Source organism: Thunnus albacares, chromosome 14 (assembly GCF_914725855.1).
Source record: "Thunnus albacares chromosome 14, fThuAlb1.1, whole genome shotgun sequence".
Lineage (NCBI taxonomy): Eukaryota > Metazoa > Chordata > Actinopteri > Scombriformes > Scombridae > Thunnus > Thunnus albacares.
In genome coordinates this window covers 26,377,995-26,403,730 of record NC_058119.1, presented here as the reverse complement: position 1 = coordinate 26,403,730, position 25,736 = coordinate 26,377,995, and the positions used below count along the sequence as shown (strand labels likewise).

Below are 25,736 nucleotides of genomic sequence, written 5' to 3'. Positions count from 1 at the left end.
AAAAACAAGCTAACCACGTGGTTTAAAACCTGCCAAACAGAACCGCTGTGCAGCATGAATACTTGATATAGATGAGAACACTGTTTAGGTATAGTATTTGCAGTTTAACTCTGTTACATCCATAGTTTAACTACGTTAATTAATGCACGTTTTTCTTTGGTGCAGCTCTCATTGCTGTGTTTTACGGTAATGTTTTGGTGTAAGGAGACAGGGATTGGTTGTTACTCCAGTAAAGGTCCAACAACAGGGCATGTCTAAACTCGCTATTTACAACGAATTTTGTCTATATTTAAATTCTTCCTCCACACAGAAGTATGTTTTTCTTCTTGTTCCTTCAGTTGGATGTCTGAGCTTCTCTGTGCAGAATGATGTTTGTTTTCACATTCATCTGCTGAAGGAGGAAAGTTTCTCTGTGTTCACCTTAAATCTCAGTTTGACACGTTTACCTACAAGCATGATTTATGACATCACAACTAGTTTGGAGCCGATTGTGGTCCAGTGCGCAGCTTACACAAGTGTGATGTAGAAACCTGAAGCCTCCAGTGCAGAAGCACTGAGAATAAACTTTACAGTGAAATATTTTGCATCCAGCAGTAAAAGTTTTGAAAGAGATGAAGGAGAAGGAGATAAGAATGTCTGGGATAAATTAACTTTTTTTTGTGGAACTCCAGATCAGTCAAATTATTAATCAGAGCAGAGGAAGAAATATTTAAATAATTTACTGTAAGAATTTTAAGCTTCATGACTATGTTTGTGCTAATAAAATCATACTATGAATATATGGGAATATATATAAAAAACATTTGTTATCATTTGTAGTGTCAGTGGAGGGTAGGATCCTTCTTATACAGGGGAGGATTGTAGCTTTGGTGATATTTACAGTTATTCTGTTTGGGAATTCATGCACTCAAATAGATTTTATGGGGGAATTATGAGTTATTATTGTGCACAACTCCAACATGAAATTATTTGTCCAGAGACATAACTCATATTTGAATAGGTATAATAATAGGGAAATAGTCCTCCATGTTGGCCACACAAGAGAGGTCAATTAGAATAACGATTTTTATTAATCTTAATTATGATTTTGTGGGTATATAAGGTCTTTTAAGGTTAAATGACTGAAAGAAAACACAAATAAGTCCACTTTAATTGCATACACATGTATAACTTATACTACAGATACAACTAATAACCTGGAATAACTACTACTGTATGTATATCCATCATGATTATTATGCATATTTACATTTTTATTGGTCCAGTAAATGTTTGTAATTTTGTCAGTGTTGATTAACATTTGACAATTTTTTTAATGCATTTATTTATTAATTTTACATAAAAGCAATATCATTTCTGATGACACAAACACACACAAAACATTTTATTCTCTTTGACAAAAACAGAACAGTAGTCTCATACATTGAAGGCAAATTTTTTTATTTTTCCATGCAAAATATAAAAGTGTTCATGATACCAAAGACAAAGTGAAAACTGAGTTGAATCAAAAACTCCAGCAGTTATAAAGAGTTTATGCTATTATGATTATTATTATATCCCAGCAGACAAACACACACACACACACTGTAACTGGTATAATTTTGGTTTTATGTTTGTCATATTTTGGTTTCAGTGCTAAAGTCCAGCCATGAACTTGAATATAATGTCATTATGTGTTAGGTTTGACGAGTTTTTAGATAATTAGTGTTGAAGTAGAAACACTGACACTCTTTTACTCACTCACATACACACACTCAGGTCCTGTTCACCACGGCTGCACTTCTTTATCAGAGACAAACTTTCCATGAGGCTCTGTGGCTCCAGGCGGCAGCAGGGCCAGGTAGACCGGAGTTATAGCGCCCTCGTCTGGTGACTTGGAGGCTTTCGAGCCGGCCATGTCAGTGCGTACCCAGCCTGGACAGCAGGCATTCAGCAAGATCTGTAAAAAATAATAATACATGTCAGAAGACGTGAAGAGGAAGCCATTGTACACAGTATATTATAAATAAAGTCTCATTTAACATTGTTTATACATCTTTTAAAATTGTTGTAACAAGCTAGTTTGCTAAACGAAATGGACGCTAAGAGATGGTTCTTGTTTGTAGTTTGAAACATTTCCTGAAAAAAGAGAATAAATATATTTTAGCAATTACCTGATCATTTGGTCTCTTCTCAGACAGACGGCGAGCCAGGATCATGGACAGAGTCTAAAGACACAAACACATGTACAGTAATTATAATAATCTTTGGGCCCCTTGTTTAAACAGAGTGTAGAGGTTGATAAAATATAAATCTGTCTAATTCAACTTTCTTTGACTTTTTCTGCATTTTTACACATGTTACGACCTGCAAACTCATCTAAACAGACAACTGAATAAAAACAGGGAGACAGCTCTGTCAGTTATACCGTCAGTCCAGTCTTGGACACTCCGTACGCTGTCTCAGGCCAGCCGCCCTGCTTGTGTTCGTCTTTCTTCGTCTCATCCACGAATCGCTGCATCAATCCCACCAGCTCCTCCTCTGTGATGTCCTCGCTGCGGAAACGCTGCTGGAGAGCCGGGCTGCACTGGCTCAACGTACGGGAGCCGACAAAGCTGGAAACGTTCACCACACGACCTAAAACACACATAAAGAGGTTTGAAGCTGCTCATATATCACCAAACCCCTGCACATCCATCAGCTTCTCCCACTACATGACAAGAAAATTCCTCACTATCTGGAAATGTTAAATGTGAGTGTTCTCATGTCTCAGTGCTGCTAATGGTTTCATGAAAACCAAAAAAAAGGAAAGAAATCCATTTGGTGTAATATTCTAATGAACATTATAATTAGAGCTGCAACAATTAGTTGATTAATTGATTAGTTGCCAACTATTAAATTAATTGCCAAATGTCTTTATTTTTAAGAGGAAAATATCCAAATTCTCTGATTCCAGCTTCTCAAATGTGAATATTTTCTGGTGATGAGCTACTGAAATGTGAAAGGCAGCAAGGATAGATAGGTTTTGGAGACTTATATGATCATATTTTATAAACAAGTCACTTATGAAGGAGACTGTTTCAAATATTTTTGTAAACTTTTTCTGAATAAAGACATGCAACAGAAAAATATTCTGTGCTCTGCACCACAGAGACATCAGGTACACAGACAGTAGATGTGGTCCAGCTCTGTGTTTGTACCTCCAGCTTTAACAATCGGCAGGAAGTGAGTCAACATGTCTCTGGTGGCGAAGAAGTTTGTCTTGAGGGTGACCTCCGCCTGGACCGCAAATGGAGCTGTGTCTCCCGCTAGAGAGGGAGAAAGAAAGAGTTGACATGATGTCACTATCATCTCCTTATTGATACACTCCTTCAGCCCTCTGTTGTTTTCAGTCTTAATGAGTCAGTCGATTAAAAAGGGGACAAGTGAAAGCATCCTGGTGTGTTCAAATAGGCTACATCCTCAAACTCAAATATGTAATATATAATTAAGTGCACTGATTGGCTGCACCACTGATGCTTTTCATGCAGAGCGCCTGCTGAGATGCATCAAGTTAAGCACTTCCATTTAACAGTTTGACCAATCGTAGACATTTTTGTTTTTAATCCTGTGATGAATCTGTGCTTTTGTGAAGACAGTTGTGACTGCAGGCTCATTGGCGCAGGAATATGAAGGACAAGGAGACTTTTTGTACCTCCATTTTTAGGTGTTATTGTACTAAAATGGTAACGTCTAAACCAAGGATTACGGTCACAGCGATAATGTCTAAGCCTACTCTTACATATTGGACCTTTAAATCCAACATAATCACAACACAGAGGTCCGTGAGAAGCCTAAATCTAGCATAATTGTGGGAGCGGAAATGAGGATCGTGCAAGTGCGCCCATTTCCTCAACGACTGAGATTTTATAAACCAGAACGATGCGCACGCACAGTTTTATCTTAATCTGACGAGAAGAATGCGTCTGCATATTTCTGGAGTTGTATGCATCTGGCCCCAGGCTTCTGCAGAATAACCACACACACCTCTACACACATCAGACTGGTCGGTTATAGTCTAACTCGACATTCAACCTTTTTATGAATGACACGTCGGGTTAGCAGGACCGATCAACCTCTTTTACAATTTTCTTTTCAGCAAAAAAGTAGCGTCTAGTGTTTTATCCTTGAAACACATTGCAGTGCAAACAGCTGTTGTGTAACATTAATTACTAAACTATGTGACCATTTGCGATTTGATCATTTTTAATTGTGAAAAAGCAATAAAACTATTTCCTTTTCTAAGACACATTATTAAAAAAATAAATGTCATTGTCATTTTAGCCATAACAATGCACCTCTAGTAGTACTATTAATAATTATGGTTCAAGTGATACTATTATGCATTTTGAAGGCCAGTATTTTAGTATTTTCAAAGACTGAAGGTCGATGATAACATGTTTTTACACACAGTACTTGTGTGGATCGATACAGCAGATGAATCCTACCTTTGAACGCTATCCCGGCGTTATTGACGAGGACGTCCACTCCTCCATACTTGTCTTTGAAGAAAGCAGCAGCGGTGATGATGCTGTTCAGGTCGTTGATGTCCAGCTGGTGAAACATGGCCTTCAGTCCCTCTGAGGCCAGAGACTGAACAGCTTCCTCACCACGACCACTGTTATTTATTCATAAATTAGTTAGTGTTTATAATTCCTTTAGTCCAAGATCATTTTCTTCTTCAGGAGACAATAAAAGCAACCTTGACCTTGATGTTATCTCAATCTACACCATAATAAACTGCTGAACAAAGAAACAAAAATAATACTGAAACTTGCAATATTTGTGTAATAATTGGTCCTTTTCACCAGTCAAATCTCATAACAAAACAGGTTTACAGCTGCTTTTATAAAAAGAAATACAGCTGAACAAACTGTTAGAAAGGTGAGATTTGTCAGAAAATAGAGATAAACTCAAGTGTTTCAACTATTTTGATAATCCTTTTGACTAATTTTTAAAGGAGAAAAATACTTAAATTCTCTTGTTCCAGCCTCTTAAATGTGAATATGTTTTGGTTCCTTAAGTCTTTTATGATAGTAAACTGAATATCTTTAGGTTGTGGACTGTTGGTCAGGTCAAAACAAGACAGAGGAGGTTGTAGCTAAGTCTTTGGGAAACAGTGACTGACATTTTGTCGCCGTCTTCTGACATTTTATAGATCAGGAAAACAATCAACAGATTAATCAATAATGAAAATAATTGTTATTTGCAGCCGTAATAAGTTCCCACTCAGTGACATTTATGGAAAACTGTGTAATAATATGACAATCGGCCTGGACCAGGTGTTACCAGGTGAGTTACCTACGCGTCTCTGGCGGTGACGTAAACGTCTCCTTGGAACTGCTTGCAGAGGGCTCGGACGATGGCCAGACCGATGCCCTTGTTACTGCCCGTTACCACGGCAACCTTGGTAGACATGGCTGTCCACAGAGAGACATCAAGGTATGAACTTCCATATTACATAGTCAGTAAAAGTTGAAAAATAACTCTAAAAGCAGATGATAAAGTTTGTCTCCAAAAGCATTTTTAGGTTAGTGGACTAAACTTTTCACAGACAGCACAGTTTCATCTAAACAAGTTGCTAGATGACTGTAGGTTAGAGATGAAGTGAGGTTTCTTACTTTAGTTTGGTCTGCTGGTGTTGAATGAAACCGCGCGGGTGAAGCTGCAGAGCGAAGTGGGAGAAAAAGAGGAAGAGAGCTCATTACATCCATGGGAAAGCCGGAGAGAGTTCTGCGCAGCATCAGTGCGCATACCCGGAAAAACAAGCTCAACACATGGTTTAGAAACCTGCCCAACAGAACCGCCGTGCCGCATGAACACTTGATGTATAAGAGAACACTATTTAGGTATAGTATTTACTGTTTAACTCTGTTACTTCCATAGCTTAACTACGTTAGTTAATGCACGTTTTTCTTTGCTACAGCTCTCATTGCGGTGTTTTACGGTAATGTTTTGGCGTAAGGAGACAGGGATTGGTTGTTATTCCAGTAAAGGTCCAATAACGGCATCTTTAAACTCATTATTTACAACGAATTTTATCTATATTTAGATACTCCTCCACACAGAAGGATGTTTTTCTTCTTGTTCCTTCAGTTGGATGTCTGAGCTTCTCTGTGCAGAATGATGTTTGTTTTCACATTCATCTGCTGAAGGAGGAAAGTTTCTGTGTTCACCTCAAATCTCAGTTTAACACGTTTACCTACAAGCATGAGTTATGACATCACACCTAGTTTGGAGCCAACTGTGGTCCAGTACGCAACTTACACAAGTGTGATGTAGAAACTTGAAGCCTCCAGTGCAAAAACACTGAGAAATGAACTTTACAGTGAAATATTTTGCATCCAGCAGTTAAAGTTTTGAAAGAGATGAAGGAGATAAGAATGTCTGGGATAAATAAACTTTTTTGTGGAACTCCAGATCAGTCAAATTATTATTCAGAGCAGAGGAAGAAATATTTAAATGATTTAGCTATAAGAATATTAAACTTTATTACTATGTTTGTGCTGTCACTTCTTGTATTTAATGGGTTAGCAAGAGAAGACTGAAAGCATACAATTTAAATATGGGAATGTATGTAAATAATGATATTTACAGTTATGCTGAAAGTGATCAGAAGATCAAAATTTTAGCTCTATGACATCAGAAAGTCACCAAAAAAAAGATTTGATTTCTACACAAAGACACCCACATATAATAAAAACACCTTTACCTGCGTCTCCTCAGCTTGACGTGAATTCAAAGTGAACAAACACTTGTGCAGGAGAGGGAGGACGCTGAAAGCTTATACAAAGACCTCTCCTTAGAAAATGAGTTTTAGCATCACTGAGAGAGACTTTCTTCTTCTTTTGTTCTTATTGTGTGTGTATGTTAACCCACCACAAGGTGTCACAGGTCCAGGCAGGGTCATGAGGGGTCATGGCCATCGGGTTGGACGAGCTGCGAGAAAGAGGAGGCGGAAAAGTGAAAGCATCGTCCAATCGGGTACAAACAAGTTTACTCTTGTACTGTTGCTTTCCAACAATGTGTCACTACTGTGAGCTGTTTGAGCACAGACAGGTCTCCCTTCTGGTCTCTCCTGTCATGTCTCTCTCTGTTTCCTCAGTCTCTCTGTGTCACCGGCCGCAATATGTGAGGCTGATGAGGTTTCTTCACCAACGAGGATTCACCTCAACGCTGCTGCAGCCGGCCCTCTTCACTGGTACGACTCTAGTGTCCTATTGTACTCAATCTGGAGACCAGCACATTATAACTACATGTAGCTAATTAGATGCTTTGCTCAGAGACAGAATCAGCTTTTTTAGTGATGTGATGTTCTGATGTACATTCAGCTTTTTTTAATGAAAGCAACCGATTAGCTGGATCATGAATGACAGATACATCATCTTCTGAACCTGTGCAGAACAATCTGATCATAGGATTGAAGTATGAAATTCAAAGTTTGTTTTTGTGTCCCGCTCCTTCTCTGTCCAGACACAGGCAGAGGACTGCAGGCTCTCAAGAATGTAAAGGTAAGCAAGCTAACAGTCACCAGTGCATTTGATTTAGTAAAGATGAAAAAAGACAAAGTTATATAATTGTTATAGGTGATGCAGGTTATCTAGTAATCTTTTTGAGTGACTTTTGCTTGACTGGTTATTCATTTATTCATTCATTCAACATTTTTGTAGCTGTTTTTGTGGCTTTGAAGAAAGAATGAGCTGATAATTGTGCCCATTTCATAAAAACAAAAACCTTGTGAGGAAAAAAAAAAGGTTTTGTGTATGGTTATCATAGAATTTTTCAGAGAATCTCAGCTGCAGTTCTTTAGAGATAAATGACTTTTGACTTTGATGAAAAATGGTTGATAGATTTATGAGTTTTCCCGCGGATTTGATCCCTAATGCAATGATCCCTAACCCATAAATTAGTTGACAGTGTTGTGTAAGCAGTGATGCTCTGTGGAAGTGAGATTAACTATAATAAATCTTTCTCTTTGTCTGTCTCTGTTCATCAGCCCGGCCAGCTGTTGATTTCTCTGCCAGAGTCTTGTCTCATCACAACCTCAACAGTTCTGGACAGCTACCTGGGACAGTATATCAAGAGGTAAACACACACACACACACACACACACACACACACACACACACACACACACACACATTCATGTACAAGTGAAACAATTTAGAACATCAGAATATGCAAAAATCAACTTTCACAAAGCCAAATACAGCAATGGACACAATAACAAACTGTAAAATCTAATGTAATCCATTGTAACAGCCCTGTAATAACACTTCAGTGGCATTGATTCAACTCTCCTTATCTGCAAGGAATGATATAATATATCAAAAGAGTAAAGTCACTAAACTATCATTATTTGTCTCCACAGCTGGAAGTCCCGCCTCTCTCCCCTGCTGGCGCTCTGTGTCTTCCTGGTGTGTGAGCGGCACAGAGGAGAGGCCTCTGATTGGCTCCCCTACATAGATGAGTTGCCCACCACTTACACCTGCCCGGCTTATTTCTCTGATGACGTCATGGCTGTTCTGCCGACCGGCGTGCGGAGGCAGGCGTTAGAGCAGAGAGAGGCCGTGCGAGATATTCACTCCTCCAACCTGGACTTTTTCAGGTGACAGGTCAAATGCATGAGTTTACCTACAGGAAGTGAACACATCTCACCCTCTCCCCTCACTGAAATGAACGTGGAGTGAACTTTTGACTCAGTCCATGTAGATATCAGTCGCCTCTATTGTTCACATCATTCTTTGCTTTGTGAACAATGTCAACAAAATCACAAGCTGTAATTGGTTTATTCTTCATTCAGATCCCTGCAGCCAATCCTGAGTCAGCCCGTTGCGGAGGTGTTGACATATGAGGCCTTAAGGTATGCACTCACATTCATACACACAGACGTGATTGAGAAAGATAAGCTTTATAACGACAGGTGTGGTTGGGTGAAGTTTTTCCAGTTTAACAGTTTTTGTCAAATACATTTTCAAGGCAGCAGGACTTTTATCAGTAGTACTTTATTTTAATACAAACACTGTTTATACAGTACTGTGCAAAGATTTTAGGCTCTAAAAAGTAAAATGAGGATGCTCTCAAAAATAATGCCATGAATATTTTTTATGTATCAACTTAACTTCATACAAAGTTCAGTAAACAGCAGAAACCTAAATTAAATCAGTATTTGCTGTGAGCAGCTTCACCTTTAAAACAGCTCCAGTTCTCCTCAGTTCACCTGGTCGGTTGTTCCTGCATCTTGTTGCCACAGTTCTTCTGTGGATTTAGGTGTCTCAGCTGCTCCTGTCTCTTCATGTCAGGGCTCTGTGGGGGCCAAACCATCTGTTGCAGGACTCCTTGTTCTTCTTGTTGCTGAAGATAGTTCTGTATGACTCTGGCTTGATGTCAAGCAGCAGAATACATTTGAGACCGATCAGACGCATCCCTGATGGTGTTGCAAAATGGATAAAAATCTAAACATCTTAAGTGTTTAAACCTTTTGCACAGTACTGTGTGTGCTACTTTTTTATTGGTAAATCACTGAATCAACAAAAAATGAACATGTTTGAAGACTAGACATTTATTGGGCTGTCCAACAGTCAGATTATGATGATGAAGCTGTTACACCCTTCCTCCCCTTCCTCCAGGTGGGCATGGTGTAGTATCAACACACGCACCGTCTTCATGTCCCACCCATCCAACAACTTCTTGTCCGGACAAGATGTTTACGCTTTAGCTCCTTTCCTGGACCTGCTCAACCACCGACCTGACGTGCAGGTAAACTAAAGACTGTGATAAACACATAAACATCCATAAAACGGATGTAAATACAGTCTATCAGTAGGTGGATGTTGTTACTGATTGTGTATCAAAAACATTTTTTTGGTCTCAGGTAAAAGCAAACTTCAATTACTCGACCAGATGTTATGAAATCGAGAGCGTTTCCGGGACGCTCCGCTACCAGCAGGCCTTCATCAACTACGGTTCCCATGATAACCAGCGGCTGTTGTTAGAGTACGGATTTGTCGCCCCCGGCAACCCGCACAGTGTGGTCTATGTGGACACAGGTAGGAAACAGTAGGAAATCCAAAAATACTGCAGCAGCAATATGACAAACTACTGAATAACAAGTGTGTATATTTCTATGTATGTGAGTCAATTTGTGAAATGTTTTAATGCATTTCAACTTGATAATAAGGGATTGTTTATTAATTAATATTTTAAATCACATACTTTGCTGTGTATTTCAAACATCATAACAAACTTTTTGGTGCAGCCTAAAATAGTCTAGCCTGTAGCGATTATTGAAAGATTCAGGTCAGCAGGTTGTTTTAACGTCTCACTCCGGTGCCTCAGATCTGCTCTGTGAGGTTTTAAGAGGAGACAGGAGTCTGGATCAGAAGATCAAGTTCCTCAGAGAGAACAACTTCCTTCAGTAAGACTTCATCATTTTATATTTTAGGAAATTCTTGTCTTTCTGTCTTGCTCAGAGTGGGATGAGAGAATCAGAAATAGGTATAAGAGTGTTTAAACTATTTCATCTTTTTTGTTTGTTTGTTTATCTCTCTTGTTCCAGTCTTTCTGTTAAAGTAGGCTAAACATCTGCTGCAGCTGTCTCCATATTGCACACAGACATGAAATTATATTAAAATAAATCTAAAATTTGATGCATAAAATCCTTCCGATCTCCCTCCTCTCTTCCTCTCTCTCAGTAACCTCACTTTATCCAGCGAAGGCCCCAGTTGGAGGCTGATGACGGCTCTCAGACTGTTGTCCCTGCCACAAACACTGTAGTAAGACATCACACACACACACACACATACACACACATACACTCCGAATTACACCGTAATAAAGGGAAGATAAACTCACTTATTTGCCTCCTTCAGATCGCTCAGTTTGTGTGCTTTGGCAGCGTATATGTTTTTAAAGGAATCATGGGATGTGTGATTTTCGTAGTCAGCAGTGGAAGGCGGTGTTGCTCGGCCAGGCGGTGCATGAGGAGAGGGAGCAGTGGAGCCTTCAGACAGCGAACACTCTGTGTCAGCGACTACTGCAAGACACACACACAGCTCTGGATAAGGTTTGCACACACACACACGCTCCGCCACATATCAGACTGTTTTCCTTTGAACAACACACAGTTCTTAAGATTTATGTGTGTGTGTGTGTGTGTGTGTGTGTGTCTGTGTGTGTGTGTGTGTGTAGATTTCCCATCTTCTCCATCAATGTGACCAGTCAGTCAGGGAGCAGCTAGACGTGGTGAAGTCATTGCGACAGGAGGAGAGGTGCATCCTGGGAAGCTGTCTCGAGACGATGCGAGGCCCGCGGAGACGATCAGACGACATGTTGTCATGCCAACCGGATGTCGATGCTGTGAGCTGACACGTGATTGGTGCTCTGGTTTGTTGTTGACTGTAATAATAATCCAGGTTATTGGCTGAACTGGTCGCCGTCCTGCTTGCAAACCAGTCTGGATGATAAAAGCAGTAGGACGGCCTGATGTCCTGTAACCAGAGGATCACTGGTTTGATTCTAACAGCTATCAAACCAGTACGGTCCAGGTATGATGTGCAACAAAGGTCCCTGGCTGGGATTGAACTGGGAGATGTTGCAGTTATGTGACATGCGCAGTAACCATTCGGCTACTGGATTTCACATTATGCAAATTTAAAAGATAAACTTCATCTGGAAACGCTGCCATCATATCATGCACTCAAGCATCACATTAAAAAAATGTTCATTGTTTCAAATAGTCAAGTTTTATACCTCTCATATTTTTCAGATCCTGTTTTATTGCATGGAGGTGTGATTGTTTAATGTGTTTTTATGTAACTTTATGACACTTATTCTTGCTGCTATTTTGCCCAGCTCCCTTATAAAAGAGATAATGTTTCTCAAGAGACTTCCTGGTTAAATAAAATAAAATTCCAGGTATGCAGAAAGAGCATCAGCCTTCTGTTATAAAGGCCATTAGCAAGACAGAACAGCCCTCATTACCAACTGTTTATCACGGGTTAAAAACAAAACGCTGCACTAAAAATAATTGTAAACAAAATATTCTTTTGGTCTTTTGCACTTGTCATGTAGGATAGAAGTGTGAGTGTGACAGTAAAGAGGAAAACAGCACATTAGAGCAAAGAGAGCAGAGAGATTTGGCTGTTATATCTCTTGAGAAGATGATATAAGATCAGTCATTAATGTACTTGGACAAACTGGGATCTGTAATAAAAAAAAACAGAGCAAACATTGTCTGATCTTTTCCATTCATTTAAGATTTATTACAAGTGATTACAAAGCTGTTGGCGTCAGTAAACAAAATCTGCAACATATAAGCCAGTACACTCAGTTCAATAACATAAACTGTATTTGCTGTTTATAGAGTCATTTGGATGCAAACCTTCAATCATGAATGTTTTTTTACATCACAAGCAAATTCTCTCAGGAATTCACCACAATCGCAGTCGTTTCTTTTTAAATGTATAACACAACATTTGTTGGGATGAAGCTGTGTGGATTCACCAATAAAAATTCAAACTGATCAAACGGGCTTTGATATGGTTTGTAGTCTAATTTGAAAGCCGCATGAATTCATAAATATTTAGAGGCTGAACATGTCATTTAAAAACTGGGTCTGAATGTGGTTGAATGTGTCTGTGTTTGAAACGACACACGGCGGCTCTGTGGGTACGACTGTTTCCTCTGAAGAAGAAAATCTACAGTCATCCTCTGCAGTTTAAAGTCAAACGGGTCCATGTCGTCTCCTTGTGGTCCCTGCAGTGCATGCTGGGACAGGTTTCACTGCCTCAACGATACGTGAACTGCAGGGTGAAGCGATCCTATTGACTTGTTGTCTGTAGCAGCATCCCAGCAGAGTCATTTGGTCACAGTTGAACAACCGCCTTCTTCTTCTGGTGACGCTGCACGGTCTCCATGGCAACTGTGGCTTCGTAGAGAGGGACAGCCTCCTCAGGTTGAGGTCTGGAGAGACATTTGATCAAGTTAAACTACAGTTTGTGCATCTTGAAAACAGCTATAAGGTCTATTAAGTAACGTTATAGTATAGTGTTTGGATTACCTGAGTACTCCTGCTGACATCTTCTCCACGATGTCCTTCATGATATCTGACACAAGGCTGTTAAAGACTTTAGAGGAGACAGTGTATGTGTGTGTGTAAATGTTAATCAGAGGATACGGAGATATCTTCCTTGCTGAGCCGATGACGCCGTCCAGACTTCAGGGTTGAGGAAAGACACGGAGGCTGACTTTAAGTGGAGCAATCTGCAGTCTGGAGGATCCAACTGTAGAAACACAAAGACACAGAGGTGATAAAACTGCTGGTAAACAGGTGAATATTTATACTTTTTTTCATTTAATACCCAGTTATGTGCTGTATCAGACCTAAAGTACTTTCAGACTTTGAGATGATGACAAGTAACCATGTTACCAATAATGAATAATAAAAATCATCTTAATTGTCCCCCAGTTTCTTTCTTAACAACATTGCAATATTGATATTTAGCCAAAATCCAAACTGCCATTCAAAATATTTATTTTTATTAGTCACTTTTTTCTGTGTTCTATCTGTCTTTTTATTGGCAGATAACTGATATATCATAGTATTGATTTGGCTTATTGGGTATTTTTGATACTAGTCTGATATTCTAAATCTAATCTAAATTGAGCTGCATAAAAGCATCATATTTATGCTTACATTTATTTAATAAAATACTTATTTTCTTGTAAATTAGGAACATATGTTGGGTTACACTTTAAGTCCCCCTATTTAGCATCTATAAGCAGCATGTAAACAATTAATAAATGGTTTATAACACATTATAATGTGGTTGTAAGCAGATATAATGAATTTCTTAAGTGTTTATTAATGTAAAGTATTTGTCAGCAACTATAACTTCTTCTATGAAGACATTTTATTTTATTACAACTGTGTTTTATTATATTGTCATTTACTATCTGTTTATACACCAGCCTTCACTTCTGGGAGCCCACAGGAGGAGTTAATAAAAGCTTATATCTGCTGAAAACAACATTACAGTGAGTTATTAACTATTTATTAACTGTTCATATATTATAAATGCAAAATAAGGGGGGGCTTAAAGTAAAGTCTTACCATATTTGATTTATTTTTAACTGGAGATTCGTGATCCCATTATGATGTCGACTCACCTGCAGGTCTTGGTGGGATGTGACCCAGTGCCCCCCGACTCCCAACACACTGATGATGTCATGCTTGTGTGGGAGGAGCTTCATCTCTTCTGGCTCCTTGTCTTCTTGCAGACGCACTACACATACGTATACATACACACAAACACAGAGAAATGTTGGAATTTCTGTTTGTTTCAGCGGGTTGAGTTGACATTCAGCACACAAGTCTGACTTTTACCTCCTGAGTCTATGACTATATCCACTCCCAGTCCTCCTGTCTCCTCCAAAACCACCGGCAGCAGGTCTGATGAGTCCTTATAGACCGGAATCACCCTGGCTTCACACACAAACACACAACCGCAAGATATCATGAGTCATTCTGATTTGTAATACATTTAAAAGTTGAAACATCGACTGATTGAACATCATGTTTGCAGATCTGTTCTTCGAACACCAAATAATCTCATCACAAGCTCATTCAAATTGCAGTTCTGATATTATCCACATGGTGGCAGCATAGTTTAGATCCTTGTCATATAAAAAAAAAGTTTAAAGTTTGTCAATATTTACTTAAAATGAGAAAAAATAGGTTGTATTATTGGGTTACATTACTTAATTTAAAATGCAATTAAATGTGTAAAACTTATAACAAAGATAAAACATCTGATATAGTAATTGTGGTGAATTGCTGCACTGTCTCAGCTTCAGACCTGGTTAAATAAAGGATATATATACTTTATTTAACCAGTAAGCATAAACACTGTTACAACAATAAACACAAACAACACAAACAGACAAAATAAACTGCCACACACTCCAATTAATATGCAATACAAGGTCAAGGACAAAAATCCAGTAATAATGCACAAACAGCTACAATTTTCTAAAAAGATTTCAGTGAAAATTTAGGAACAATCACATTTATCAAGAGCACTATTTTCTCAATCCTTTTTTCCAGGTCTTTCTGTACATTATTCCAGGAAGAAGCAGCAGCGTATTTAAAAGCTTTTTTGCCTGATTCTCTTCTAACTTTGGAGACCAACATCTGTAGAATATCGTGAGAGCGAAGGACTTGATTGATTTTGGTTTTTACACATGTATGTACACAGATAAGGAGGAACCAGCCCAAGGAAAGCTGCTGGGGGATACACAAAATAAAGCAACACAAGTACAGCTCATATTGACAGTTAAACAACTGCAATGTGCTGCAGGAAGGAGAAATCGAACAAGAAAGCGAGCATGCAAGTCAGTTAGAAAGACAGAAAAGATCTCACCAACTAGAGGATCCTGAACACCTGAGGAAAATATGAGGAGGAGGAGAGAGAAAAGATCGAAGAAGAGAGGAAAAGGATCAAAGATAAGAAAAGATTAAAAGAAGAGCAAAAAATCAATGAATTACAAGAAAAAATGAGTGATTTCTTGGAGAATGGATTTGAAAAGATTGGTTTTAAAGCATTATACTATAGGCGCTGTTCAGGATTTTTTTTTGCAGACATGAAAACATCATCCTGTACAGACCTACGCTGGGCCGGAGCTGCTCCAGGAATGTGTGTTTTTGCTGTGAGTGTGATGTCGTCAGGACCTTCACTCCGTGGTAACAAGCCAGCTGGATGCACATCAGGCCAAAAGACTGAGGGAGGGAGAGGAGACGGGTTCAAAGAAAACGCAGGGGGGTTTTTTTTAGGTCATTTAATGTATTAAAAAAGTTATGAAAGAGGGAAAACATGAAACAAAAAAAATCCCCTGATGCAGCCATGGATGATATTTAAACTACATCCAGTTCTTTGGTGTGTTTTTTTTTTTTTTTTTTTTTTTTACGTACACTGGCGCCGTCCAGAACCAGGAGCGTGTGTCCGGCTGCCATGCGGGCGTGTGTGTGCAGAGCGGTGTAAGCACAGAGTCCGTCCTGCAGCGCTCCAGCAACACACACTGAGCTCAGCTTCTCTGGCTTCTGAACTGGAGAACAGACACAGAAACACACATAAAAGTATGCTTATTAAAAAGAGGGTTTTATTCATCTATTTGTTTATAGGAGGCAGTGCACATTAATCAGGCATTTTAACAACATCAATGCAAACGCGCCGGAGTTAGCTCATGGCTAATCTACACCGGAAGTCACGACTCACAACTTAAAACTGACAACAAAGTATAAACACTTCATATGTAGCAGAATTACAAAATATGAGGAGAGAAAGTTGAAAAAATGTGTCACAACTCTTTATACTAACAATCAGACAGGTATAAAACACTAACATAACGCATATATGAACCATATTTTAAGTTTAATTTTGAAAATACTGCATGCAGCACAGCTCCTCTTTTCCATTGGTATTCCAAAGATCTGCTGCTCTCACAGAAAAAACTCATTTTCCAAATTTTTGCTGCCTCAATACGAGACCGTGCAGTCGCCCGGAGGCGCCGTCCAGAACATTATGCCTTGATGATAAATTATTCATGATGGAATTCCCCTTATTAACCTGCTTTCAGATGATTTCTCTGCCCCCATAAAGAACAGCGTAATCAATTTCTCTCCTCTCTTGTTGGCTTCAGAATGAAGTCAGCCAGAAACTACAGGTGAAAGTTGTCGAGGGATGGGGGGGGCTCTTTCTTTCTGTGCTTTTATACAATTCTTTCACACCGTCAGCACCATTTGATTTGAACTTTGAAGTGTATGAGGCACAGATGAAAGGTGGTTGGAGTCGGAGCGTTCACTTAAGAGAAACACTTTTGACTGGCTTCTTCAGGGCAGAGATGAGAGGATGTGACCTGAACTGCCCTTTTTTTTTTTTTGTGAGCTGACTTATCAAACTGAAGTGAAAGTAGAATTTTGTAAAAGTCAAGGCATCGGGATGAGAAAGTGGTGACTTTGATCATTAGAAAAGAGTTGGAACATGTGAGTTTTGACTGTATTGTGAGACTTTGTGTTTGATGATAAAGGCAGCTGCTTGTTACAGGAATAAAGTGCGTGTAAGTGTGTGTGTGTGTGTGTGTGAGTCCATCCTACCTAAATAGTGTTCATCTATGTCAATGGTATCACAGAGTCCAGAGCAGGGAGAATCCAGAGGAAGAATACCTGCAATGTATAATGAGTTATGGGTAATATGAACACTATTAATATGGTGAAAACACTAGAGATACAACAATTTTTCTAATCGTTTTTGTAATTTTTTAAGAAAAAATATCCAGATTGTCTGATTCCACCTTCAAATGTAACATTGTCAATAAATAATTTCTGGTTTCTTTAGTCCTGATCGATATTTTTCACCATTTTCTGACATTTATAGACCAAATGATTAATCCATTATTCAAGAAAATATTCAAAAGATTAATTGACAATGAAAATAAATGTTAGTTACATACATAACATGTACAGTACGTTACCATATTAAGTATTTCAAGCCACATGATAAAAAATTTAGAGCTGCAACTAACAATTATTTTTACTATCGATTCATTTGCTGATTATTATCTCAATTAATCACTTTGTTTATAAAATGCCAGAAAACAGAGAAAAATGTCTGTCACAGTTTCCTAAAACCCAAGATGATGTCATCAAAATGCCTTTTTTTTGGTTCAGAAAACAGTCTAAAATCCAAAAATATTGAATTTATTATCACATAAGATTAAGAAAAGCAGCAAATCCTCACGAATGACAAGCTGGAGCTGGAGAATGTTTGATATTTTTACTTTAAAAATGACTGAAATTATTAATCGATTATCAAAATAGCTGCCAGTTATTTGTCTGCCAATTGACTGATCGTTTCAGCTCTAAAAAAAATAAAATTACTCATATTAATCCTGTTTTATGACTCAAGTGTTTTTTTAGAGACAGACTTAACAATGTCACAGATTTTGGTAAAACTGACCTCATTAATTTACACATATGACTGATGAATCACAATATCTAGATTTGAAAATTGTGTTATAGGTGGCAAATAAATGACAATAATTAATAATCAGCCAGCTGTATTTACAGATATTACCAAACATTTCAAATTCATGCATCTCTAAATAACAACATTCCTGTCATCAGTCATCACATGTTCAGAGTTCAGATCATTAAATGTTTCCTACCAACGACCTCGTCCTCCGGCTGGAAAAAGGCAACATCTGAACCCACTGAAGGAAAAAACAAACACAAACCAGGTAAACCAGAGCTGACAAAGATCTAATGAAGACACTCACTACTACATCACATGTAATCCTTATGAAGCGTCGTGTTACTGTGTTTGTGCGTTTACAACCTTGCAGGACGACCCCAGCCACCTCTCTGCCGACGGGGATTAAATCTCTCTGGATCCCCACGTCCTCGAGCAACTGGAGGGCGAGACAGACGAGGAGAAAGGAGAAGAGTCTTCAGTGATTGGTCATAGCAGCTGTGATTGGTTGACTTATTCAATTCAGTGACTTTTACCAGCATGGAAATGAAGAAACAATACTGACATAATGTAACTGTGCTGCAACAAACAGCCTTTCAACTGTAAGGATGTGAGTTACAACACTTCACTGACAGTAAAGCGTAATTTCTAGAATTTAATTAATTTTTTTTTTATTTAATCTTTTATTAATTATTTTTATCAATAAAAAAAAGGCATGTAAACACAATTTTTTCACACAAGTTTCTTTCAGTTCATATTTCAGAACAGTTAACACATAACGCTCGATTTTTACTGCTGCTGTTACCTTGAGGTCCAGAGCGCTGAGTCCACATGCCTTCACCTGAACTCTGACCTGGTGGCCTCCTAAGACCTCTGGGAGAGTCTGGAGAGGAAAACACACGGAGACAAACAGTCACACTGAGAGACAGACAAGTTAACTTGAGCTGGACAATCACAAAGCAGCCACACACCAAGTCTCACTTAATATAACAAATAGAATAAATAAAGGACACCAAGATCGTACTGTAAAGCTTATGTGATGGATGCATTTGATGCATTCAATAGTTCAACGCTTTCTTCCTTTACCAAAAACAAAAAACACCAGAACACTTGTGCCAATTCTAAAACTACTAAATCATCACAGTTTGCAAGTCGTTTAGCAAAGTGACAAACTAATCAGTGTTGGTTTTTTAATGTTTCAGAAAATAGACAAAAGCATTATACAAACATCAATTAGTAACACACTATATTGTGGTTGTAAGCATAGATATAAGGGCATTTTAAGTGTCTATTAATGTACAGTATTTGTCAGCAATTATAACTTCTCCTGAGAAGACATAGTTTACAGTATTACAACTGTGTTTTTGCTATATTGTCATTCATTAAGTGTATGTGCGCCTGCTTCCATATGAGACCCCACAGGAGGAGTTATACTTGCTGACAACTACATTATAGTGTGGAGCTGCACAAATTAAAGAAATCTAATTAAAGAGAGAAAGTACTGACATTATTAGCAGTAATAATACACAGGTACATCATCACCCAGCAGCAGTGGTGTCTGCAGGTGGAGCCACTGTTTCACACATGCAGATGCACAGTTCGTTTGGTTTTCCTGATCTAATGCTTTAATGTGTAATACCGTGAACTGTGGCAAATGATGACAAAAAACAACAACATCCACATACACAGTCAGAACCTGAAAGACACAAACAGAAACTCACCGTTTCCTGAATAACGAACTTGGGCTCAGCATCATTTACACCGACTCGGCAATATAAACCTTTCATGCTGTTTGTTACACCGGAAATTTGTGAAGAGACAGCTAGATTAACCAAAATATCAAATAAAAATCTAATTCATCAATATGCTGTGTAGTCTTCTTTCCTGGAGAAGACAGTTGTAGCTAAATTGACTAGCTTGAGTCAGCTGACCTCTTCTTCTTCTTCGTTGTTTACATTTTTTGCTATTAAATTAGCACAACACCGCCACCTACTGGATGATATGGATTACTACATCATACAACTATAATACAAACAGAAACTAAAACACAAAAAATATCTAGATCTGTCATATAAAATAAATATGTCAATTCAGGTGACAAATTCTCTGGCTGCATACACCTTTGTATGTAATATGCACAACACTATGAAATGTGCAATCACCTATGTTGTTTTATTTTGACCTTTCTTTTTTTTCACATTTTCTAAATCATCCTCCGTGGTACTGTCAGGTGCCAATATGAACACTGAAATTGTTTGCTCTTGCTATAATAATTCCTCATATTCATACTGGCCATTAGAAGGTCCCTTCATAATGCACTTGCAATGTAAGTGTGTAACATACATGACAGCCGGTAGGAGCGCTACTAATCCGTCACATCGTCCTTGCTACACATATCGCGAGATTACATCGATATCCTCATAGTTATGGTTGACATCTCGCGATACGTTAGTAGCGTTACCCCATTTTCCAACTGTCCCTCAGTCGGTCGGGATTTCGGAACCACAGGAGAATCACCGGAAAGGGGTTTTCGGTGATAAAACAGCGCAATTTTGGAGGCGATACCTCGTTATATGGCTACATAAACATACACGGAGATACTTTATCCACTATTTGACTATGGGAAGTGAACTATGAGGTAAGAGCAGGGTGTATGGTGTGTGTGATGTGGAAGAATGTCCCTGAGCGGGCTGACGTTAGCTTCTCACTGGTTAGCCTGTCTGCTAATGTTAGCACGGCCGGTTTGTCTTTTTTTTAACCGGGTGTAGCTTGCAACTGTCAGACTCTAACTGTAGTAGTAGCCAAGCTAGGAGGTGTCTGATAGTACGCTGTGCAACACGACAAATACTACAAGATATTTAAGCACTATGCGGTCTAGTCACTTTGCAACTGTTAGCTATTGTGCTAACGTTTAAATCACTGCATCTGCACTGCCTGTCTGTGACCTAACGTTGGTTTTTATTTTTTTAGTTTAACTTTAGCTTCGCTATCAGCGGGGTTGGTTGGAGAATAAGGTGATGAATCAGCAAGGTTACTGACTGATAATGCTCGGGCAGGCAGCGACACTTACAGTGTGGAGGATTTTATCAAGTTAGCCTAGAGTGTGCCAACATCAAACCTTGATGTTAGGTCACAGCTGTCCATCTATTCAGCTACCTGTCCGGTGTTTCGGTTTAACGAGTGACCGTTTTAACTGGTGCCTTTCAGCTGAGAGCGTCCGTGGTTGCTCGTAGTGACGGAAGCTGTTTAAAACAGGAACACAACACGCAGATGTCATCCTAAAAGCCTTATCAAAATTTACTTTAATCCTCACAAACTGTCCATACGGCATCAGTCACTTTCACAACAGTAAAATGCCTTGTTGCAAACTCATTGCACTAAGTTACCTCATGTTACCTTTGCTGCTATTTTAAGTCTTTCATACTTCTGTGTACTTATGTCATTCCTTTACTTACGCCTGGGAGAAACGGAATTCGGTTTCAATGTATGCGATTACTGAGAAATGACAATGAAGTAATCTTGAATCAATCATCTGTGTTTATTGTCTACACTAACAATTTACATAAGTTAAATTGTGCGCAGCAAGAAGCATTCACCTACAACTTCTCTTATAATGTGGGAAACAAATGTTGCATATAAGCTGGCAGTGCAGCTATAACCTATTTTGGGATTTTATACTGTTATCCTCCATTGGAAAGTGGCTCATAGTCAACTGATTAATCTGCTTTGTCATGGCAAGCTTTGCCATTGTGTACACACAAAAAGTATAGTTTATGGCCATCAGTGTGGATACTCTTAACTTATTATTATTATTTTCTTAATGTTGTGTGTTCTATATTATTAATACTGTAGCACTTTGAGTTTCACTACTAATGAAAAGAGCAGTACAAATTAAACGTATTATTATGCTGCAACCGCATTCAATGTTTCATCTCACACAAGCTAACATTTAAAAAAGGTTAATTTCAGAACAATTAGCAAAAAAATGCATATACTTTTTGTTGGTGGCAACACTTAATTTAAATACTGTAAGACGAAAAGGACCAGATGAATATATATACTGTATTGAACATTCAATTTAAGAGAATTTGAGGCTTTTAGGAGGAGTTCTACGTTTTCTGTTTGTGTTTTCAACAGCTGCCGTCACTACGACAACCACAGACACAGTCGCCAGTTAACAGGGTCACTCTTTAAACCGAAACACTTGTCAAAACAACCATTTAGTGCCCTCATCATTTGTTTCAAACTAGAGAAATGCCTTGTGGTTGTCAGGTGAAAGTACCCTTGACATAGATGAGTCCTCGGAAATGATACAGGAAGTGGGGATGTTTTGACAAACATACCTTTCCTGTTACTGTAAGCGTTCTTTCTCGAGAACTGAGCACACTCAGCCCACGTCAGGGCAGGTGTAGCACCAGGGACTTGATTGACAAGACTTACCGAGCTCCGATCAGTGAGGACCGGTTTCCATGGTAATAGCAGATTTTAACAGGTCCTCTTGAAGTTGGAAAGAAAACACCCTGGCCGGTAAGCTAAAGTACATACATATGATATGTTAATACAAGTTTGATTAACATCTGCCATGTTTACAGTCTTTTTAGCATCAAATTCCCTCTTTGTGTTTCCTCGGACAGTGTTTCCCTGTTGAGCTGCGGTGGAAGTATAGTAACAAAAAGAGGGACTTTGATATTATAAAGACTGTAACATTGAAAGATATCTACTTGATTTGACTCATCTGGATGCTGATGCTGTGGATTTTGTCCCCCATCACTTATATTTTAAGTGCATTATGAAGGGATCTTTTAATGGTCAGTATGAACAGAAGGAATGAAACATGTTTCAGTGTTCATTTGGTGTCCTGACTGTTGTTTTAAGACAGATTTGAAAAACTGTGAATCTGTCCTTTAGAGCTGAAAAAAACGTTCTGAAGTTGATTGATGTCTTAGTTTTTAATGCCATCTGATTTTGCTCCACTAACAATAGCAGGTGTTCTGCATGAGGCAGGCAGGATTTAGTCAATGTTGTACACATGTGTTTTACATGTATATTATACACTCAGACAGTGTTTGCTGAGAGATCTACATCACCAGTATGATTATGCATGTGTTTCCAGAAAGTTCAAAAGTTGAGCTGGGCTCAGGGGGGCGTGACTTTGTGGTCCTATTTCAAACAACCTATAAATCAGAACCACATACAATACAGTTTGTTCCAACATGTCCCAGAACTTCTGGTTTCAGCACAGCAAATTGTTTTCATTCACATCCAGCAGCCTCAGGCCAGAACTCACAATATAATCCATCAACAAAAAAAAAAAGGTGGTAGAACATTTTAAACAGGCTCAAATTAGCTTGATGGATCAGGTAGACTTTTAAGATGGACATTACATACTTTTCTTTTGTAACGTCCCTCTCATATAAAGCCATTTGACCTGGAATACAATTTGGTTACCTGTACATGGTCACACGGCTAAAATGACATTAAAGCTCCTACACAGCCGTGCTCGACAATCACAGGTGTTTTTACCTGATTAGACTGATTCTCAGTTAAACTACTTGTTCTCTACAATACAAATATAAAGGAGATACAGTGTCCTTACATTGCAATTGATTTTATTTTGCTGTGTGCTGGCTGTTTATTGTTATATTTACATCATGAATGGACAATTTCACTACTACAAACCTGTTCAGGGTTAAACAACAAAGTTACATGATGAATTTTGTGTTATACTGACATTTTTCTTGTAGTGTAAGTAAAAAAACAATCTCACAGCCTCAGTGCTAAAAGTGTTCACAGTGCTGTGCTTTCAGCTTCAGTAGTTACCAGTCAAGGCTTTTTGGTCTTTGCTATCAGTTTTTACATTGTAATCGTGCTAACATTAGCTAGCTGCGGAGGCTGGCAAGCATTGCTGGTGAGGAGATGGGAGGAGGGAGCCTGAGGGGAGGATGGGGTGATACAGGGAGAGCTGATGGAGAGACTGCAGTGGTAATTATCTATGTGTGTGTGTGTGTGTGTGTGTGTGTATGTGTGTGTGTGCTGGGTGGGTTGGGGTCCTGTCATTTCTCTGGCCTCACCATTTGACAGCAGTGTGTTAAGAATGTGTTGTTGTGTGTGTGTGTGTGTATGTGTTTGGGAGGGAGAGCGAGACGCAGAGCTTAGGGTCAGTGTCAGAGGGTGTGTTGAGAGAGAGCGTGTCTTTAGCATGGGGGTGAGAAAGTGGGAGACAGTGGAGCAAGCGAGTGCATGTGTGTGTGTGTGTGTGTGTGTGTTTGAAGCGGAGGGGGTGTGTTAAATGCATGCGTGTGGGAGTATGTCGAGTGATAGAAAGCTGATGTGAAGAGGCTGCAGTTATTAATACCGACACCATCATAGTCGCAGTCAACAGATAAAACCCACGTTCTTGAAATTGATTATCAGTTGAACTTTTGATCAGTGCTTTCTATTAATCCATCGATTGTTTAGTCTGGAAATTGATAATAATAATGAGAAGGATGCTGAAGTCCCAAGTGAAATGTCTTCAAGTAGCGAATAAGTTTGATTGACAGCGACATTAAATGAAGGAAACCAAGCATGTCTTTACACTTACACGATAAATGAGTCAGTAATTAATTTTCTGTCAATCAACCATTGATTGACTAATAATTTATGCTTCACTTCAAACTAGAATAATAAGGAATCAGGTGCCTGAGGATCGAGAGTTTCATGCAGCACAGCAGACCGAGCCGACACTTATTTCGTGATGCGTCTGTCCAGCATTTCTGGGCCAGTGTTGATTTTTTGGTGCAGCAAAAATAGTGTAGCCAAACAAACAGACGAAATGATGTCATGTTGATATTTACACTAAAGGCGCGGCGGACTTGGCTGATAGCAAGAGAAGGCAGTCGTAGAAGCAGAAAGTGCTGGAGAGATTTACACAAACAGAAACAAGAGAAACCAGGTTGTGATTTACCGTATAAGAATTTTATCCCACTCTCTCATATTGACTTCAGCACTTAAAACGTTTGATTTATACCAAAGAGAAAATGTACCTGACGATCTAATTGAGCTATGTAGAGCTGCAACAATTAGTCAGTTCATCGATTAGTTGCCAACTATTAAATTAAGCAGCAACTATTCTGATAATGAATTAATTGTTTTGAGTAAACTGAGTGTCTTTGGGTTGTTGACTTGACATCTGAGGACGTCATCTCCGGCTTTGGGAAACAGTGATCAACATCTTTCACCATTTTCTGACATTTAAGAGATCAAACAACTGATTGCTTAATCAATAATGAAGAGAATCATCAGTTGCAGCCTTATCTCTATGCACCGCATGATGCGACTCAAGTTTGATTCAGCATGAAATTAATCAATTATAAAACAAGTCTCTCTGCGTTTTACACAACAGTTTTTTTTCCCATGTTTTTAATAAACAGTCAGGAAAATGTACTTCTGTTATTAGTTTTTGTTTGCTCAAAGTGTCTCTCTAACAGTTTGCTGTCTCTTGCTTGAGGGTGAATGGTTTGGCATCAACAACGTAATCTAATTTTGTTGTATCACTGAAATATTAATCTTTGCCTGATAACATCGTGCTGCGTGTGTACTGTAAGGTCAGCTGCCTTCTCCCCTCTAGTTCAAATGTTACTTATAAAGCACTATTTTAACATTTTGAGCATTTATGCTGAATCACAAAGTATCTATGAATCAATAATGGGA

At 38.7% G+C, this 25,736-nt stretch overlaps 4 protein-coding genes across 10 annotated transcripts in view; 2 read left to right on the top strand and 2 right to left on the bottom strand.

The window, feature by feature from the left end:
* The first annotated feature begins 25 nt into the window (after window positions 1-25).
* On the top strand, window positions 26-12,516 carry setd4 (SET domain containing 4). Of its 2 annotated transcripts, none has more exons than XM_044373018.1 (13): window positions 26-88; window positions 6,904-7,002; window positions 7,124-7,219; window positions 7,492-7,529; window positions 8,015-8,103; window positions 8,390-8,626; window positions 8,822-8,881; window positions 9,648-9,777; window positions 9,893-10,067; window positions 10,357-10,435; window positions 10,713-10,793; window positions 10,960-11,083; window positions 11,209-12,516. In XM_044373018.1, the coding sequence occupies exons 2-13, from the start codon at window positions 6,927-6,929 to the stop codon at window positions 11,383-11,385; spliced, it is 1,362 nt and encodes a 453-aa protein (XP_044228953.1). In that variant the 5' UTR covers window positions 26-88; window positions 6,904-6,926; the 3' UTR covers window positions 11,386-12,516. The 2 variants fall into 2 exon arrangements, with proteins under 2 accessions (XP_044228953.1, XP_044228952.1); XM_044373017.1 differs by lacking the exon at window positions 26-88 and adding an exon at window positions 5,765-5,867.
* On the bottom strand, window positions 1,354-16,916 carry LOC122997072 (carbonyl reductase [NADPH] 1-like). 2 transcript variants are annotated; one of them, XM_044373025.1, is made up of 7 exons: window positions 16,892-16,916; window positions 5,324-5,438; window positions 4,467-4,636; window positions 3,180-3,287; window positions 2,408-2,616; window positions 2,154-2,207; window positions 1,354-1,939 (listed from the first exon to the last, which is right to left on the bottom strand). In XM_044373025.1, the coding sequence occupies exons 2-7, from the start codon at window positions 5,434-5,436 to the stop codon at window positions 1,766-1,768; spliced, it is 828 nt and encodes a 275-aa protein (XP_044228960.1). In that variant the 5' UTR covers window positions 5,437-5,438; window positions 16,892-16,916; the 3' UTR covers window positions 1,354-1,765. The 2 variants fall into 2 exon arrangements, with proteins under 2 accessions (XP_044228960.1, XP_044228959.1); XM_044373024.1 differs by lacking the exon at window positions 16,892-16,916 and adding an exon at window positions 5,640-5,732.
* On the bottom strand, window positions 12,253-19,993 carry cryzl1 (crystallin, zeta (quinone reductase)-like 1). Of its 2 annotated transcripts, XM_044373019.1 has the most exons (13): window positions 19,766-19,993; window positions 18,850-18,927; window positions 18,411-18,483; window positions 18,241-18,285; window positions 17,171-17,239; window positions 15,989-16,122; window positions 15,685-15,796; window positions 15,441-15,461; window positions 14,405-14,503; window positions 14,188-14,303; window positions 13,196-13,301; window positions 13,079-13,124; window positions 12,253-12,981 (listed from the first exon to the last, which is right to left on the bottom strand). In XM_044373019.1, the coding sequence occupies exons 1-13, from the start codon at window positions 19,829-19,831 to the stop codon at window positions 12,885-12,887; spliced, it is 1,062 nt and encodes a 353-aa protein (XP_044228954.1). In that variant the 5' UTR covers window positions 19,832-19,993; the 3' UTR covers window positions 12,253-12,884. The 2 variants fall into 2 exon arrangements, with proteins under 2 accessions (XP_044228954.1, XP_044228955.1); XM_044373020.1 differs by lacking the exon at window positions 15,441-15,461.
* A 500-nt stretch (window positions 19,994-20,493) lies between these two features.
* Window positions 20,494-25,736, top strand: part of itsn1 (intersectin 1 (SH3 domain protein)) — a 51,893-nt gene continuing 46,650 nt past the window's right edge. For all 4 annotated transcript variants that reach the window (XM_044373016.1, XM_044373015.1, XM_044373014.1 and 1 more), the window contains exon 1: window positions 20,494-20,682. The gene's annotated coding sequence lies outside the window, so the exon portion shown is untranslated. The remainder of the gene's footprint in view (window positions 20,683-25,736) is intronic.